Source organism: Cygnus olor, chromosome 2, assembly GCF_009769625.2.
Source record: "Cygnus olor isolate bCygOlo1 chromosome 2, bCygOlo1.pri.v2, whole genome shotgun sequence".
NCBI lineage: Eukaryota > Metazoa > Chordata > Aves > Anseriformes > Anatidae > Cygnus > Cygnus olor.
The window spans coordinates 69,898,590-69,917,938 of record NC_049170.1 but is presented as its reverse complement, the minus strand read 5'-3'; the positions used below and the strand labels follow the sequence as shown (position 1 = coordinate 69,917,938).

The following is a 19,349-nucleotide window of genomic DNA, read 5'->3' as shown; positions in this document are numbered from 1 at the left end:
GAAAAACAAGGAGCAGTATTTGATGTTTCTAACAAGTCCTTGCTTAAAATGAGGGAGTCCTGTCAATTGTAACAAAACAGACATCTCTTCAAAACAGAGTGAAATATGGAATGTGCAAGAAAAAAAATAACTATCTCAAAATTAAAATAGGAACTATGAATATAAAAGGATTTAAGAGCTGACAAAGAAAATGACTGTTATTTTTAAAATCACAGAACGAATATCATGATACTTGAATGAAACATTCATTCGCATAAAACACGTTTTCAGATTAAGAAAAGGTTACTTCACTTACCTTGCCAATCTTTACACTTTCTGAATGTTCAAAGGCTTGAGCCAGCTGCTCCCACATTGGGGCCAAAGCCTTGCAATGACCACACCAAGGAGCAAAGAATTTGATAAAGTGATTACCTTTGAAGTCAAAGAAAAGAAAAAAGATGTAACCCATTTGAAATTAATTTGGCTGCCATTAATGGCTAGGTATTAATCTCAGTCTGCAAATTTATCATGGTATTTCCTGAGTTAAAGATAGGAAATACTGTGAATAAAAGGCCAGGGCAAAATATTTCAGCAATTAGGTTTTCAATATTGTACACAGTCCCAAAGCGTTGCCAATTTCCCTGAAAATTCAAACAGCTTCACAACCTCAAGCCAACAAATGAGATATTAAAACTACAGCATTTTTAACCTTACCACTTGCTAGAATGTCTAATTCTATTACATCAATCACTTCCCTATTACAGAGTAGAAAGAACCACCAAGTAGCACGTATTTATAACAGCATAAATCCAAGTAAATATTAGATTTCAACTTACAGATCTCTAAGCAAACACCACTGCACTGAGTCCCCGAGCTACCTAACTAATTTTGTTCAGCTTTCATTGCACCCTCTTTCTGCCCTGCTCTTTGCATTTTCATGTTAACTATTCAGAAAGTGCTGTACAGATTCCATGAATAGAAATTCTTTGTAGAATTTCATAGTGTTTCATAGAGAGGAGAGTCTCTGTACTATCTCATACTAATGCTTCATTTAAAAGTGTTATCTTAATTGCAGAGTAGCAGAATATGTAATTTCCTTCAATTAGAATCACTATTAATTCAAGATGCTGCATGCTTTTGCACACATCAAAGCAATGCTCTGTTAATGCAAAATAAAATGAAGTTAATTAAAACAAGAAAAAAAATAATTTGAAGGAAAAAACAGCTATTGTGGGAAAACTCTTTTTAATAGAATTACAATCCTTTGAAGACTACTTTGGGGCTGATATTACTAGAATTTCTTTCTAGTTTGAGGGCTTGTTCACAGAAGAATGTCAGATGAAAAACACCAGAAAAACACTACGAAATGTAAACTGCAATAGTTTACTCTAACTTGTCTATTCTGCATCAGGAATACTTTCATACTGATTGACTTGCTTTGCTTTGGTCACGTAAAGAGCATACTGAAATTTCTTATGAAGAAATTAAGAACATCTAGTCAAAATCATCTATTCTGTATCACATACTCTGTGATATACTCTCTTCTCTGATAGAAAAAAAAATTCTTTTATCCCTAGAGCACAAAAAATGTAGAGGTAGACTATTTTTAAGAACAAAAGTAAACCTTCCAAGCAGAACTGCTAAGCCTCCAGCTAAATTTAAGCACTGAACTTTCTGTAATTGACGTTCAGAGACAACAAAAGCTTTACAGATGGTTATAAACCTGATCAACTCTTGGGTATCACCATAAGAATACCTCCTCCACTGGTGTATGAATGCCAATGGATACAGCTTAAAAACATTTACACATACACTAAACTTAACAATTGACACTATCTTCTCAGACTGTAAACTTGTTTAATGCTCAGTGTGTCCCTGATGGTGGAGAGAAGAATCCATAAAGAATTTTCATGTAATTCTCTGTTAAGCCACACATATGGGGAATTTCTTTCAAGTTCACTGCACAAAACGTTCCTTTACACTTGAGAATATTTCTAATTAATTAATGGTTAGCTTAGTAAGCTTTAGTATCTATCTCACTCGTGTTATCACATGAGCACAGACCATATATCTGGCCTTAACTGTACTGTCTTCTGGAATACTGTTCTTAAATTTTCTCATGGTGTGCAATGCGTAATTAAACTACAGCCTTTTTACACAGTGTGTAGTTTCATCCTCTTTTCATTAGGTGTTACTGGAAAATAAAGTGGGAAGGAAGTACCTAGAAAACTAACAGTTCTGTTGCATACTTCCCACTAGTTATGTCTCTGTAAGCAGGTATCTTGTGCTTATGAAAAAACAGTTACCTTCTGCTATGTGCATCTTGAAATTGTCTGCTGAGAGTTCGTACATTCCCTGCTTAGGTTCAGTGGCTTTGGGTGGTTCCGCAACAGCTTCTGGATCCTATTCATGAGAAAAGTTAATTTGTATTTGCCTCATTCAGTAAATGCACAGTATTTGATTCCTGTATCATGCCGTTCTGTGGTAGTGTTATAAACCCTGCACTCTGAAAATTTAAATTCCTAAAGCTATCTTCCCAATTTACCTTGATTTAGGTATCTTAATATTTCCTAGCAAACTATTACTTGAAAGCAAAATGCAAAATAGTGTACCAAGTAGAAAAGACACAATAAAACAATTACTGGAATAAGTCTTTCACTGTGCTGTAGTACAGTCACACTCCGCAGTAATTACTATGGCATTTGAAACATCACCATATATTAATATGTTTAGATTACTTTACTCTACAGCTTCATGTATCAGCCACAGCTGCTGATGTTTCAAAAATACCACCAGTTTTGGTGGTATTTTCGCTATTTAAAAATAGGTAGTGAAAAAGCTATTTTCTGCTGCTCTAATGCAGTAAAGAGGACCTAATGGTCCTGTGAAGGTAGCAACAACAGAAAAAGTGCAAATAATTTATAGGTAAGTTGCAGCAAACTCATTGGCACTTGGCAAAAGCAAAAGACGACTTTCTAGATACTAGGTGAGAACTGGAAATAATCATTTAAAAACTGCAAAGTAAATTTCTATTTCTTAGTTTAGGATTTAATGCTTAGCTATTAAAAAAGATCACAATTTCTTTTATTTGAATATAAATGTTCAAACTGTGACCAGCAATGACTGTAGATTTATATTGATTAGAAACAGCTATTACAAAGTTAATTTTAGGCAAGTTAACAAAGTTAATTTTAGGCAAGGCTTACCTAATATACGCAAGTACTAAACTCCTAGTTTTCCCTAGTGATGATACTAGTTTAACTTACTTAACTGATTATTTAAAACCCTTTCTGTAGGCTACAACATTATCAGCTAATAACTGAGCTAAAGACAGCATCGCATGTTGTTAAGAGGAAATTAAGCCCAATATAAATGCAATTTATCCTGTATTACAGCTAAATTGCTTTTCTTACTCTAGAGACATTATAGACTACTGGTGTTAATGGAATTTACACAACGAATTGTATCTTAAAATGTCAAAATGCTAAACATTAAAAATTGCACTATGTACTTTAGCTTTAAATATAGGAACCAAGGGCAGGTCATAGGATGACAGTTTTAATTATTATTCTGATATACGCGGAAACTGTTCCGTATTGTTACTACCACCAGACTTTTAATACTCAGGAGCATATTTCCCCATAGTGAGGGAAACCTAACCTATAGACATGACAGATCAGCAAGTCTGCAGAAGGAAATGTTTCCTTTTCCTATTCCCATTTCACTTACAGATGGTTCCTCATTTAGTTTTTCCAACATCCAGTTTTCCAGTGCCTGGAGGTCTCTAGGGCCTTGGTATTTCAGAGGTTCTTGTCCTGGTTTAAGCAGCTTTAAACTAAAGGATTAAAATGTAGAAAAGAGTGAGATAAAAATTTTTGCACATGAAACATTCCGAGAGTGTTAACATACTTTACTAATTCACAGCAATTGAGGCTTAACAGCTTTCTTGACTATTCACATCAGACTCTGAAATCTCTCCCAGCTAGAAGGAACATGTCCACAACTTAAGACACCTTTTTCATTCCCATGTAAGCTTTTAAAGGGGATTTTAAAAATAGCGAACAGAAATGCCATGTTAAAAATCAACATATCTTAATATTACTTTGACCAATAAGCAAGAGCAAATAAAACACTGCAGAGTTCAGGTCTGGGGATAATAGTTATGCTTATGAATCCTATTTCAGTTTGCCAAAAAAGCATTATTTTTGTTTTGCTCTCCCCTCTCCATCACCAAGGGAAAAATATACAAAGCCTACTTTCCTAGTAATTTCTTTCTCATGTTTTGTTTCCCATTTCTTTTCATGTATTATTAAACTGATTAAAAACACACTGAAACAAGTCAACACAAAAGTACTGTATATTGTAATACAAAAGATTCAAGACTTCATGACTATATCATTTAATAATTGCTGTCAAAACTTTTCCATAAACTACCCAAAGCTTTTACTATTAAATATTTTAGTTAAAATTGGAAATGCATTTGCTAAAGGGACAATACCAAACTTCTGACCTAGTCTTATCTTTTAAAGCAAATCATAATTAGTTTCAATCACTGCTGTCACCCAGATTCAGCTTCCCTTGTCAAGCTGTTATTTTGCACTACATTTTCTCCCCCCCCCCCCCTTCTTTAAATGTTTTTGCTCTCTGCTCATTCCACAGGTTGGGAAAAATGAACACATGAATATGTTGAAAAAGCCACATAATGCAAGTAATATTACATATCCATTACATATCCAAAAATGATAATACATATCCATTAGTTTTTTTCTTACTCAAAGTCTCTGCCATTCATTCTATTTTATAAGGAACAGCTCCACAATATAAACTATTCAAATACACAAACACAACCAGTGTTTGCTTCTGGGCATATTAAAATAAAGTTGCAAAATTCATTGTTTCTTGATATTTCTAGTGGAACTAAGCCACAAATTGCCCTTAAGAACAATTCCTACTTCAGTGAGGACTTCGCTATTTGTAACTCTCAACTTGTAATCAGTGGCACTCATCTGTGTCAAAGCAAGCGTAGCCATGAGTGTATGTCAAGTTCAGTCCATTGCTGGGGTCAGCAGTAACACTAGACAAAGTGAGCCAAGAGAAGGAAAAACATAGGCTGAGGAAGGGCTATGGAAGACTACATTCTCCATTTACCCACTAAGATGAGTTACTAGCAAAGCAGTTGAATCAATTTTTTCAAGAAGCTTTAAAGAAGACACAAATGAAAAAAATCCCCTTGCTCCTTTTTAGCAGGGAAAAAGGGAGTACAGGTATCCGACTCAAAAGCACTAACTAGGCTGACCTCTCATAGATGTTCTAGATCATGTTCTGCCTATCTAAGCCGAAGCAGTAAGATGTTTATCGCTTTTAACAGGATAAGCATAAGCACCTTAAACTCCAACTGAACTTCTCACAGGTCAGTATAAGCAAAATTACCCAGAAAAGTCTGTACAACATCACCATTGCTATGCTAAATTCTGCTATTAATTTATAATTTTATGAGGACCCAGTTCCCTCAAAAATTTAACAGATCACCCATACATTAATTAAGAATGGTGCAGTGTACTGACAAACTTGTGACAAATTATTTTTTAAAAGACCATTAACTAGTTCTTTTTGGTTAGATAGACCAGACCAGTTCTATCATGCACATCACGGCTGCGTAATGTACTATTGCTTGAGAAAATGGTACTCTAGGAGAAAAAGTGGACAATTCTGGACTTTACTTAAACAGTCAGGACATGAAACAGTTTCTTCAACAGAAAAAAAAGAGTAAGAGTAGTATACATCACATGATACTTGGCAACATGGTAAAAGGGCTTAAATTGAACATAGATGAGATTCAAAATGCTACATAGAAAAATACCAAAAAATAGAGCTTAGAGTTATCTTCAACAAGTTGGCAGAGGATCATGGAAAACCAAAAAAGAAAGAAACAGGACCAGACCTCCTTTTATACTTACGTAGGGTATCCTCGGACACCAAATTCAGAGCACAGTGGAGCATCTGTGGTACAATCCACTTTAACAACATAGACCTGTGGGTTTTCCATGTTGTTGTATTTATCTCCCAAATCATTCCAAGTTGGCTGCAGACGCTGGCAATGTCCACACCTGCGACAGAATGAACAAAATATTTTCAAGTAGCTGCTCTGTTTAGAGGGCAGTGATTCGATGGAGAAGTCATACACAGAACAGTCAAAGATTTTGATAAATTTAAAAATAGTTAAGTTGGAAATCTTCCATACTCAAGCACCGTTACAGTAAGTAACAGCAAATACTACTATGCAATGTAGAACAATATTGCAAACACACCTTGTAAAAATTGTCAAGAGAAAGCCTATTGAGCACCCTCTGAACTTAGTGAGGCTATTAAGAAAAGCTCTCTGCATCTTCCAACCGTCTAGAAAAAAATCACGTGAGGCTGTCCAGCTTTCTTAATTCAACATTTCAAAATACTGTTTTTTTAAGCAGCAGGCAAGAAGTTCAGGGTTCGTAGTCTCTTTGCAAGTCTCTTTGTGTACATCACTGGAATTGTAACTCATGAGTCATGAAACATATCAGGCACTAAAATCTCAACAGGGTTTCTCAAAATCCTCCAATGCTGTATTTTGCCCCTGCAGCACACTATAAACTATGTTTGCATATACACGGAAAAGTGGCCTACTACAGTTGCTGTTAACAGCAACTCTCTGGAAGTAGAAAATGGCTATTATTCTTCTCATTAATTTTCTAGTAGTTCTAGCCATTATAGCAGTACCCTATTCCTGTAAATAACTATGATGAAAAATGTTACGGAATGCATTTTCATTTCTCTTTAATAGCTGCTTTTGCCAATCCTTCAAGACATCTAGAAATACATAATTGGATTAACTGAAAACATTTTCAACCTGGCAGTTTGAAAGCTGTTTTTGCCCTTGAAATGACCTAGAAAGTCTACTTTTTAAAGCAACAATTAAAACAGCATTAGGACTCAAGAGTAAATTACTTCTTAGTCTCTCCAAAGATCCCATTTAAAAATTTCACGTATACAGATGGTTTTGAGTCCATTTATAGAAAAGCTGCATGGATACACACCTTTCCACAGGTACCCTGATATCATTAACACAAAATAAAACCAACTTTCCATCTTAACAAGGTTGTTGCAGTTGGTTGGAGGGGGTAACATATTCCCGCTATGTGGAGGAATATGACCTTCCATATGATCTCATTCTGAACTGTAATGATGAAGGAATACAATGCACTACTACTAAAATTAAGTATTCCTTAAATATTTAACTTCAGACTGAACTCCCTCCACAATCAACTCGTCATGGAGCTTGAAGAGGAGAATTTTGGATTCTCTGGTCCCCTTCCCTAATGGCCGTGGAAATTTTAAACATAATGAGTACTGCCTGGTGATATAGAACTGAGGGTGGAAATCTATGTCAGGAAATTTCAAGTAATAAACCTTCTTTTTTAAGCACAGAACAGAGCTGCCTTATCCATATTTAACACTGTGATCTCTGCTATATGCAGTTCCCCACTCCCTTCCTTCTTCAGATTATATGAGCTGAAATTGAAAATAAAGCACAAAAAAGATTCATATCTGAATCAGTAACTGACTTGTTAGTCATTCTTGGTTTTCATATAAATTCAGTATTACACGTAAGGAAGCAGAATGCAAGACAGTCCCTGAAAGATTTTTTCTAAAATTCATAAGGTGTTGCTACGAACAACATAAAATCAAGAAGTCAAAAACAAAGAGAGCAAGACCACGTAACGTGTCCCTCTTAGGCCCATGTACCTACACAGTCATTTGTTGCTATCACTCCCTATTAATCAGTGGGACTGGAGAAACAGCTAGTTTTCCCACTGGGGATGGCAGATACCTGGGAGTCAATGAGGAGTCCTGCTATTCCTTCCCTGCATGGACTAGGGAGGTGCAAGAGTTCATAATCTCTGCATAGAAACATAAATGAAGATCCGAAAGAGACTGGCAGCGCTATAGGAAAGATCCAGCTTGCTGGAAAAACAAACAAAACAACAAAAACTCTTCTTCTTTTATACTACTAACATTAGGAGGTTAAAAGACATTTTTTGTAAGATTTTGGAGATAGGTTGCTCATTTTAACTCAGACCAACCATGTACCACAATTGCTTGTGCCTGGAGATTATTTTGCTGCATCAGTACCTCCAGAACACCATGCTGCTTTACCTAACGCATACAGATCAGTGTTCTGCTTATAGTATCAGTGCTTCTACCCTAGAAGACCTGATGGTGGATTTCCTGGGGTATGAGAAGTTAGCGTGCAGCAAGGACATTTTTGGAGGTCACCAGTACAGCTACAGTTCTGCAGTTAGCTAGGGCAGCTTCATAGCAAGACACAGTGCAAATCATTACCCAATTAAAAAAGGTCTGTATGCCCGAGGATAGGTATAATTGTACAGGCAGCAAAGGACCAGTCCCCTCTGGACAAATGAGTACAGACAAGATAAAATCCAGTCAACAGAGTTCAATTCAACCACAACAAACTGTGGTAATCAAGTCTGCTTCAGCTCAGTGGACTTCCAGAGTATGTTGAAAAGACCTATACTGGCCAAAATAAAGCAATGAACCTACTCGTTTGAGACTCAGTCCAACTAAGGAATCAGTGAAACCTCCTTTCTCTGTAGGCATGCAATTGGTATGGCTAAAATTTTAAGAATATCTACTTCCACTTGTTTGTGGTTCTGTCCCTTGCCAACTGTAGATAGAAAGGAGGACAGCCTGATGATGAAAAATCTTAGACATCTGATGGTAAATGACTTGGAGTACTCTTTTTTTATTTTTTGGTGTAGCTCACCGTATTTGAAACAAATGCAGGACGTCATCTGTACTGTTGCTACCAAAAGGGTGTGTGAGGCCTGTGGAGAAGTTTGTTTCAAGAATTCTGTATTAAAGAGTTTTGCTCTGTCCAACTCAACTCATTGCTAGTATTCATTATCTAACATCAGCAGCACCTGTAACAATCCAAAAGAAAATTCTAACTGAATTTGCTTGCTAGGCCTCTCCCTCACACCTACAGGGAGCACTGACAAAATGTGTGCATTGGTGAGAAGCATTAGGAGATGTGCACATTAGAATCACCTAGGAACAGGGCAGGAGGTTCTAATATAGACTCCAGGGCTGTCAAACCATCATATGATCCCACTGATGACAAAACTACTGGTGTATCTAAGCACCTTTTCTGAAGCATGTGGATGTTCCCTCTTTCCTTCTCTTCCCCTTGAACCTGAAACCTGGACCTGTTGCTGCTGGTCAAGAGGAGTGTGGAGTTCAGACTCAGGCCCTGGAGCTGAAACCCAGAGATGTTGATGAGGCCTGCTAAAGGCGAGAGTAACAAACACAGAAGCTGCAACGAGTCTGGCAAATGACGCAGCTCCCTCATGCTCGTGTTGGGCAGAGATCCTCAGCCCTCCCAAGGGCACAGAATGGTCCAAGTTTGCAAGACCAGAGCTCTCTCTGATGCACTCTGAGGACAGAGCATATGCTAGACTCTGCAACAGCCTACTTGGCAGAGGGTCTCCTATAAACCATGTGCCAAGACAAAAGTTCATCTGGTTTTACGGATGCCTGTGAAACAGTCAGTCAAAGTTTGAGGACACAAAGATATTATCACCTGAGAAGGGACCAGAGCAGAAGCACTGCTGCTCTGCATAGGAATTTCTTTGACCTTATTCTCAGTCAAGGGTCCTTTGCTACCAAGTTGGGCTTCCTCCACTTTTGTGATCTTCAAAGGAAGACATCTGCTCTTTCAAGCTTTTGCTTAATGTCTCTGTATGGCATTAACAAGTTGATTGCAATAACAAAATAAATTAAGTATTTTTTTCAGTTTTGAAAGGGAATCCTTTTCTAGCATTCATTTCAAGTAGTAGCATGACACACGTATGCCTCAATGGCACCATGTACCAACAGGCTAGCTTAGGATTGAAATGTGTCTTGCAAAGACATCATTTCATTAACTTTACCTAAATTTAAGAAAACTTGGAGATGGGGAACACCTACAACAAAACTCCTGATAACTCTATTAGTATCAGTAAGTCAGAAACAGATTTTTAAAAAATGGTAGGAGAAGAGATGAGGAAAAAAGATGAATATGAGCAACTGCTGGAAATGTGCAGAGGTAAGGGATACTGTCCTCTTGATAGCTGTAATATCCAACAAAGCCCTGTTGTCAAAGTCTTCTCAACTATTCTTGTGTGAGGTGTACCACCCTAGGGCAAAATCCCAGCAGATGTCTCACAGATGTGACAACTCCAGCTCTGATAACGTGCTACAGTGACCTGTGGCTTCGGGGACACCATGCCACCCTTTCTACTGCTTTTGTAGCACACTTATCCTTTTATTTGCCAGAGCAGAGAGCACACAACCTCTTCAAGAAAGTATCTGCAAGGCCAGAGGAACGGGGAACAGGTAAGTCAGCAATTTCTAAACACTGCTATTACAAAACCCGCCTGCTCTCGCTCTCAGCAGCACCCCCTGAAAGCTGTGCACTGGGAGGGCCGTGAGGAGCCGGGGTGCCTCGTCCCACAGCAGCAGCCGGGACTGTGCCAGCCCGGGGCCATTCCGGGTGACAAACGCGCAGCTCCGCAGCTGGGCCGGGCCCTCCGTCGCCGCCGGCCGCCATTTCACGCGCGCCGCCCCCCGGCCCCGGCCCGGCCCACGGGGCTCAGAGAGCGCCCGGTGCCTCCCCGCCGCCTCCTCCACGCCGTCCCGGCTGCCTCCCGCCGCCACGTCAACGGGGGAAGAGGCGGGCGGGGAGGGCGCCGCGCCGGGCCGGGCCATGCCGAACCGAGCCGGGCGTTGCAGGGCACGGCACGGCACGGCCTCCCGCCCGCCCGCCGCTCGGGATACCCACCACGGGGCGAAGAACATGACGAAGTGCGGGGCGGCGGCGACGCCGTGCCGCAGCATCTCGGCGCTGTAAAGGTGCTGCCTGTGCGGCTCCGGCTCCTTCCCCGACTCCGGCTCGGCTCGCCCCGGCACGCCGCAGAGGACGGGGCCGAGAGCGGCCCAGGACAGGAGGCGCCACCAGGCCGGGCCGGAGCGCAGTGGAGCCATGGCAGCGGCGAGCGGCGAAAGCCCCGGGCGACCGCCGCCACCTCCTTCTTCCCTCCCTCTTTCCCTCCTTCCCTGCCCGCCCCTTGCCAGCCCCCGCCTCTCGCTACCGCCCTCAAGCAGCCCCGGCACGCCGACCCTCGGGCCGCGGACCCGCGTTTCGTTACTTCTACGCTTGGGGGATGCCCGGGCCACGGCCAATAAGTAATGGTGGTGGCCAGCGGTGGTGGGAGATGAGCGGTGTGGGAGAGCTGCGAGGAGATGGGTGGGTGGCTGCACGTCTCGTTAATTGCGGTTTGGGTTTTGTGTTTTAACTGCAGGTCCTGGGGTGTGGGGTGATGGTGGGGGTTAAGTGAATGGCCCACCTTGTTTAAAGAAAAAGGGCATTTTGATAAAGTGGACACGTGACCAAATAAATTCCTGTAAACACACAGGAAGGCTGGCCTGTGGGCCTCGTGCAGCCCCTTCTGCCATGGCCCATGTGCCCGTGACGCAGCAATGCAGGCCGCTAAAAAGAAAATAAAATAAAAAGGAAAGCCTGGCCACTTTCCCCAGGAACCTGCATATTGGTGTGTCCAGAGCAGTAGAATTCACTTCATGTTGTGTCTTCCAGGCTTCTGTTTTCTGAACACTTCTTTCTCACATTTCCTCTTCACCTCCCTACCAGCATCTTCCACAGGAGCAATGGTAGGAACGAGCTTGCTTTGCCTTCAGCATGCACCTCGTGCAACACCTGTCTCTTCTTTGCCCGAAGAGCAAACACTGCCTCTGGTCACTTATGCTGCAACCTCCAAACAACACGTTTGTGAGGACCGTCATTAGAGCTCACAAGAATCACTTATTAAAAAGTAAAAAATGAAAACTAAATATAATTTTATTTGAAAAAATTAAATTGCTTTTGAAAGCTACTATCTCTCTCAAAATCAGGATTCCAAAAAATCCTTACTGTGTATATACATGAAACAATTGCAAAATACTGATACTATATTTATCACCAAGCTAGAAAAAAAGCCAGATTCTCCAGTACATTACTCACCAGTATCAGAGTACAAGTTTAGCTTTTGCAAGAGTAACCTTTTCTTCAAACAAATTTAACTTATCTTAATTCTGTACTAACCAAATTAATGTCAATGTTTGACTAATCATGATTTCAAAAAGAAAAAAAAAAGAAAAAAGATAAATGTAGATTATTTCCCTTCTCTAGTGTATGAAAAAATAGCAACAAATCCCCTTAAAAAACAAAACAAAACAAAAAAAAACACTTAAGAGGGGTTGAGAATGACTAATTTTAAGACCTTGAAGGACAGTGTCCTGATACAACCAGGTGAGTTCTCTAACCACAGAAAGCACCTCCTCTAGTTAAGCAAGCTAGTTTCTTTTCGCTGCAAGTATATTTTTGTTCTGTTTTTCTCTGTACCTTTTTTCTGTACGTTTCTCTGTACATTTTTTTCTATGTTCTCTAGCACATTTAAAAATAGAGTTTTTAATTAAGTTAGAATCTTAATCCTATTATCTTAATTAAAAATAGGGTACTGAAAAATTATTTTTAAATCGTTTTTAATACATTTATAAATCTAAGGTCTCCACCTAAGTGCAATAAGAAACAGAACACATAAAAATGACAGCAATAAGCGTTACTTTGAGATGTAGTAGAAAAACAAATATAGTTGTTCAAAATTCCCAGGGTGAACAGGGACAGAGTACAGCTGAGCTCTCTCTAATCAGAGAGAGGTGCTGCTAGGTCAGAACTGCCAGTAAGAATGAAATTTCCTTTGTAAATACGTCTTTTTTTCTCCATAAAAAGCTAATAAAATTAACACTGATTATGAAATTTTTTCATCTGCCACCTTGCTCCAGCCCCTTGCTCTCTCTGTCTTTGGAACTAATAAGCTTTCTTTTTACCTCTCATCCTCCCACTTCCATTAACTGTGCTGGGACCGCAGCAGAGCTGGGGAAGAAGAACGGTGGCCGTAGCTTTGTAGTAGGCCTGCCGGCAGCTGCCATCTCCTCAGATAATGTGGAGGATCACCCACAGAGGTGTCACCCAACCCAAGCTGTACTCATGTCTTATCACACAAGGGGAAGGTATGTCAGATGAGCGTGCAGAAGACCTCATCCAGTCACCAACACCCTTGTTCCCTCTCCCTCGCTGCAATTTTCCACATTGTTATCATCTCCAAGGGCAGCGTGCCAACACCACCGCACCTCTTGCTTCTCCAGCCTCTGCCTCCCATGCATCAGATGTTTCCCCAAGGATAATCCATCAGCAGGGGGTTCCTCACAGCTACAAACAATACCCAGGAGATGTTCTTCATGGATGTGATCCCACCACAGAGCAGCTGAGCAGGCAGAACCTGGGGTGAACAGTCCCAAGGACAAAGAGTCACCATCAGCTGCTGCTTCTGCTCAGGGATGGATCAGCAGTGACGGGTTACACTTGCTGCATTTGTTCCTTGCTGCTCAGTAGTTCATAGCAGCTGGTCTTGGGTGACAACATACAACTGGGGGAAAAAGTGTCAACGCCTGTCAGGCTGTGGGTCATAGCTGATATTCACAACTGGTCTATACTAATCACTTAATCAAGAGGAAATTGCAAATATACCACAATTAACCTACGTTGCTTATCAGCAAGAGTTGCTTGTTTTAGGATATGAACAGTTGCTGCTGATTTTGACTCACAGAGACTCCTACAACCCCCGCACATGCACCCCAGTCCCTATCTCCTGACCTACTCCATGTGCTTGAACTCACTTCTGGAAGCAGAAATAATCTTGAAACCTTTGCAGGCTGCGTGATACACAGAGGAATAATCCTGATTCAGTTCTGATAATCCAGCTTGTTCCTGGCTGTTGCTTTGCTCTGCAGAAGTGACACACTACAAACAAGTTATTTCTCTGCATGTGGTGGTTGGCCAAGGAACATGCTTGGTGGTCAGGGAGAACATACATCGCAATAGGCCTGACAGAAGTGTTTGATAGGACCAAGGGAACCAAGGGCTGGAAAGGACCTCAGAGGTTACAGAGTTTGGTCCTTTGTCTGCCATATAATCCTGTTTACAAATGTTCTTACCTCTGTTTTAAGATGAGTGAGATAATTTTGCCTACACTACTCTGAAAGTTAGTTCCTTGCCTAGGATTATGAACTATAATTGCTAATTTATACCAGGGCATTCCTGTGCCTGCATTGCCCTTTAGGTGAAATACTCTCTTCCTCTTGCTGATAGTGTTTGGAGGTAGTGATACCATCCTTTCTCAACTTTTGTTCTGCTAGACTAAACAAGCCAACATCTCCCATTCATTCATTAATAGTGTCCCACAAATCTTCTGCACAAGTCAGAGTGGCAAATAAAAAATAAATCATGCTCTCATCCATTCCCATACAGCTAAACAGCAAATGTCTTTTAATGCCTGTACATCTTAAATGTCTTATCCCTGATTTTAAATGTATCCCTAAAACATGATTAGCATCTTATCTAAGAGCTTGTGTATTTTGCAGATGTTTCCCCTTCCATTCATGCCACAGACAACTACTTCCGTTTTATAGCCATCACATGAAAATATGATATTATGTATGCATTCAGTTTATGGTTTTGTTTTGTTTTCTTAATGTGATTTGCTTGCTGGCAACCAAAACAGTCTACAGCGACTGGCTTGCATGCTAAAGTCTAGAAATAGATGCGTTGCACACCAAAGTTTCATCCACACACCTCTGTGCCATACTTTATACTATTCTATGTTACTCAGTTTAGATTTTTTTTTCCACAACGTAGAATTCCCTCCCTGCCCCATTTGCAGGTGGGAAAAATGACCCCTCTGAAGCAGTTTTGTTGCTCTATTTTTCTCCACTTCTCATTACTCACTTCTATTTTCTTCAGTTTTGAGGACTTTGCTACAAGCAGGGTTGTTTTCTTAAGAGCTTCCTGTTTCTGCGACATGTTTTACAATAACAGCTAAGTTTTGTCAACAGGGAATACTCATATCTGGAAGCAGTGAGGAAAAACATGAAGTTGCCCGAGACCCTCAGGGAAGAAATGCCAGAGGTGTCATCCAGTCCAGTTAAGAATCATTTGTGCAGGAAAAACTGAGCCTCAAGGTTTCCAATCTGTATTGGCCTTGTTTAGCTTTGCTGCCTTCTGTCACTTTGAAATGTTTTAAATAAATCTTTGTATCTTATGAAAACCGTGTATACACACTTCTTTATAACACTCAGCTTTAGATGAAATAAAAATCACCTTTTAGGAGTCACTCTGGCTTTCATAAAGTTGCCCTGTTCTGTTCTATTCCTTCAAATAGAAATGTAGCTCCATATTTGACTTATCCAAGCCAAGAGCCAAGATTATTTTTCCAACATTTTTCCTCATTTTTTTCTCTTGTTTGGGGAAATATTCTAAAACTATAGAATTATTTCCCTCCCAATCACGTTGGAAGACCACACTGTGACTCCCTGATTTAGTGCTTCTTCATAGCAATTAGCAGTACTCATAACCAGTGCACAGCAGTGGACTATATTACAGCACAGCTGATTTCAAGATATCAGACAATGCCCAGAAAATCAGAGAAGTTTTCACTACACATTGGATGGCGTGAAAGTATACAAAATAAGGGGAAAAGTCCATTTTATTGTACATTACTAAACTGCGCTGTGTCAGTGGAGTGCTGCAATTTGTGTTAGCCTTGATTGCGGCCCCCATGATTCACAGCAAACACGGGTTATTTCAGTGTGTTATTCGTATCTCAGGCATATCACTTAACTTGCCATGTAAATGTAGTTTTCTAATTTACATTCCTCTGTTTATCTATAATCCATGAGGAAAATAAAAAAATAAAAGCCAGCCTCATCTGCACAACCCCCCTAGGAGACTTCCAAAGCCCAGAATAGAGCATGTTGTATTTTGACAGCTGTCCTTCGAATCCTGAAGCATAACCTCTCAGGGGACATAGCATTATGTAATTTTTGTGACAGCACAATTGTCATTCAGCTAGAAAGAAGGATATTGTGATCTCAATGGAAAAGAAAAGCGATACTGCCATCTATAAGCTTATAGCCCTTTTTCTTTGGTAATTTGTACCTCTCATGAAGGGTTGGGAGTGGAAATTACTACAAGCTGTTGAAGAAAATGACATCATTTTGCCACCCACAAAATGTTAGGAGTTTGACAGCCTAGAAGATGGCACAGGAGAAAGGAAAGAGCAATCTCATGGTAAGGGAGCGCTCTTGCTTCTGGAGGAAATGTATTCTCATTGTGATGGCCAACCACCATCTCTGTGGGACTCTGACCATGATGGCCACAAAACACACTTTCAATAGCTGCTCTCTACACTGGCTGCAGGAGAGGAGTACATAATTGCTGGAACCACTACTCTCTCCATGGTCCTCAGATTCTTACAGTTTGGTCAAATGAACCAGAATTTTGCTTTCGGGCAATTTACTCTCAATTGTAAGTCACTATGCAGCAAAATTAATAAACAGGGAAATTCAGTTATGCAATTAGAAGTTGTTAGGAAGAATAGAATAATATAGATTGAAGATTTCATGGATCGTAAAGAAAGAATTTCCTGTCTATTAATTTTGCAGCTGCTTTAATGCATTCCTCCTAATGATGGAATACTGGAGGCTATTTTTTCCATGGTTGAATTTTCTTCCATTACACGGTACACACCCTCTTAAGTAACCTGCAGCTGCTTTTATCTGCCACCGCTTATGTTGGCCCATTGTGATATTTGACACATTACAGAGCCCCTGTGATTTCTCAGCATACCCTAAATAAACTCAAACTGAAGCACATGAAATGTGGGTTGCAAGCACAAGCAGAATTTTAAAACATCCTGAGGTATCCAGGTGAATGAAGATTAGAAGAAAAAAAAAAAAGCACTTGTGTAGAAAGAGTTACACACTCATCGATTCTGGCCAACTCTGCATGCAATATAGCAAGAAAACTGTTTTTAATTATTTTTTAATCAGCACTTTCTCCCTGATCTGCTCTGTACCCTTCTGGTGGCTCATAACCAGCATACTCCAAAATCCACCCAAAGAAAAGTTGGGCTCTGATGTTGTTCTTTCTAAGACAGCTGCAATTTAGGGGATGAATAAGAGCAACTTTTCTCCCCTTCATTTTCTCTTCTGAACTGTGGCACCACCTCTCTTTAGAAAAGAAGACCCAAAAGCATGGAGGACTGTAATTCTAACTGACAGGGTTGCCATTACTTAATGTTTGTTTAAATCTTCCAGTGTGTCACATAATCTAATTTGGATGTTTTGAAACAGTAATGAACTTTTTCCCCCTAACGGCTGATGTCAAATGCAGTATTTATGGTTTCACAGAAGCAAAGAGCAGTGTACAGAGATTCGAGAATAAAGCAAACAGACAACCTTTCACATGGGGGCTAGCTGATTAGGATTTAAACAAGAATGCTTTCCTTATGCATTTCTCTCATTTCAAACTTCTCTCTTTGGTCCCTGCAATCTAGAGTTTTGCACCTGTGGTGCAAGGAGATTTTTCTTTCTAGCTCTCTCGAAGACAACAGCTTCCTTCTTTATTTTTAGCTCTTTGCCTTACATTTTTATACTCATAGTTATCAGTATTTCCCTTCTTTTGCTACAGAAGTATATTAATTGAGAAATTGGTGTATCAAACTATCTATTCTATGGCTCATAAAATTAAGTCTCTAGATACCATGTGAAAAATGAAAGAACAACAACAAAAACATACTTAATATTCATAGAGTTTCTTTCTAAATCAGGCAAACACTCAACCTCCTTTCTATTTCATGTACATGACTAAGCCATTCAAAATATTCAGAAATGTAGCCTACTGGCCATGTTCACCTTAGATTCACAAAAGAAATAGGTTTACAACAGGGTTTTACTACATGCCACCAGAGGAACAGCACAACATCTGTAGGAAGAAAGTTTGGAGACAGCTAAGGAAAATCATTAGTAAGAGAGAAAAGAGGAAGAGGAGAGAAGGCCAAAGACGGAAAATGGTGGGATACTTCCCTAGAAACATGAGGGAGAGCACTCATGGAAAAAGGCAGCAAAAGAAAGAGGAAACAGGAAATAACAATCTTACAAAACCCCACCAACCACCACCACCAACAACAAAGAATAATTTTTCAAACAAGATGAAACAAGTCATTGAGGAAGTCAAAACGAGCAGAGAAATATGTCATCACTCCTCTGAATGCAGAAAGTCATCTAGGAACTCTTTAGGAATGAGTATAATTGAATTTCTGAACAGACACTAAAAATGAAAGAACTGTAAATAAGTGATTAAATATAAATAATTTGCCTATGATTTGGCCAAATTAGCTTTTTCTAGCTTACCCTGAGCAATTTGTTTAACTCCTGCTCGTTAGAGGAAAACGTCAAAGCATCATGCACGTTAAGCTCCATGTTCAGCAAGTCTATTACAACCACCCTTTTGCAAGACGGAAAGAGGAGCTGTGACAGGATTTGGAGTTTGCTGTGGACACCTATAGCTAGTGTAGTTTCAACAGCTTTTTTGTTGTTCTCCTTAAGTGTCAAAATGGTTCCCAAGCAGAGACATCTGTTTTAAGAGCAGTGACCATGTCCTTGCCATTTCAGAGTGCTCTTGACTGCATTAGCAACCAGAGATTTTGGGGTCATCGTTCTTAATGGGAAATATTAATTTGCTCTTTATGTAGACAGCAGTTATTCTTAATTATTGAAACATGAGTGTGTTTCTAGCATATTTAGTGTGCTAGAGAACTATTAGATACCTATATTTCTGATCTAATCTTTGGGTAAATATGACCAAATCAGTGACTGTAGCTTTAGGCATTCAGCCAGGGGGAAATTAATTTTCCATGCTAATATTCTGAATGAAAAACTCAGATACCCCAGTTTAACAAAACTAAACACGCTAGTTTTTCTGTGAAGGCTCAGTCCGTGTGATAAAAAACAAACCGCCCTTCCTTGACTGCTATCTTGACAAAATATATTGACTGTGTGTATGCCTACTACTAAAATGTATTAAATAAATAATTTTTTCCTTGGCATGATCTTGAACACAATTTCATTAAGCTCTGCATGTATAATACAATTAAAAATAATATAGTTAGCCAGTTATGGCTCAGTACATTTTGAACTTACTTTTTATAGCAGCTCTAAGCCACCAACCGCACAAGGCCAGCTACTCTGCAATAGTGGATTTGTCTTCTTTCACTCTTCCCAGACTGATCCACGGCAATGAATTCTGCCTCAGGAGACATGAGAAATATTCTGGAAGCAAAAGACAGTCAGTCAGCTGGGGACAACTCAGGGCAGGACACCGAGAG

General features: G+C 39.8%; 1 protein-coding gene and 2 long non-coding RNA genes across 5 annotated transcripts in view; 2 read left to right on the top strand and 1 right to left on the bottom strand.

Moving 5' to 3' along the window:
- TXNDC5 (thioredoxin domain containing 5) overlaps positions 1-15,116 on the bottom strand; it is a 25,584-nt gene extending 10,468 nt beyond the window's left edge. For both annotated transcript variants that reach the window (XM_040547143.1, XM_040547144.1), the window contains exons 1-6: positions 15,020-15,116; positions 10,853-11,318; positions 5,937-6,086; positions 3,709-3,814; positions 2,286-2,382; positions 296-411 (exon numbers count right to left, since the gene is read on the bottom strand). In XM_040547143.1, coding sequence (XP_040403077.1) covers positions 296-411; positions 2,286-2,382; positions 3,709-3,814; positions 5,937-6,086; positions 10,853-11,318; positions 15,020-15,029 — 945 coding nt within the window. In that variant the 5' untranslated portion in view covers positions 15,030-15,116. The remainder of the gene's footprint in view (positions 1-295; positions 412-2,285; positions 2,383-3,708; positions 3,815-5,936; positions 6,087-10,852; positions 11,319-15,019) is intronic.
- On the top strand, positions 8,432-19,349 carry LOC121064922. Its single transcript, XR_005816811.1, has 2 exons — positions 8,432-10,407; positions 19,247-19,349. It is a non-coding gene; the product is annotated as an uncharacterized LOC121064922 (long non-coding RNA).
- On the top strand, positions 11,178-15,224 carry LOC121064921. 2 transcript variants are annotated; one of them, XR_005816810.1, is made up of 3 exons: positions 11,178-11,317; positions 11,666-11,739; positions 15,019-15,224. It is a non-coding gene; the product is annotated as an uncharacterized LOC121064921 (long non-coding RNA). The 2 variants fall into 2 exon arrangements; XR_005816809.1 differs by lacking the exon at positions 11,666-11,739 and having other exon boundaries at positions 11,179-11,317.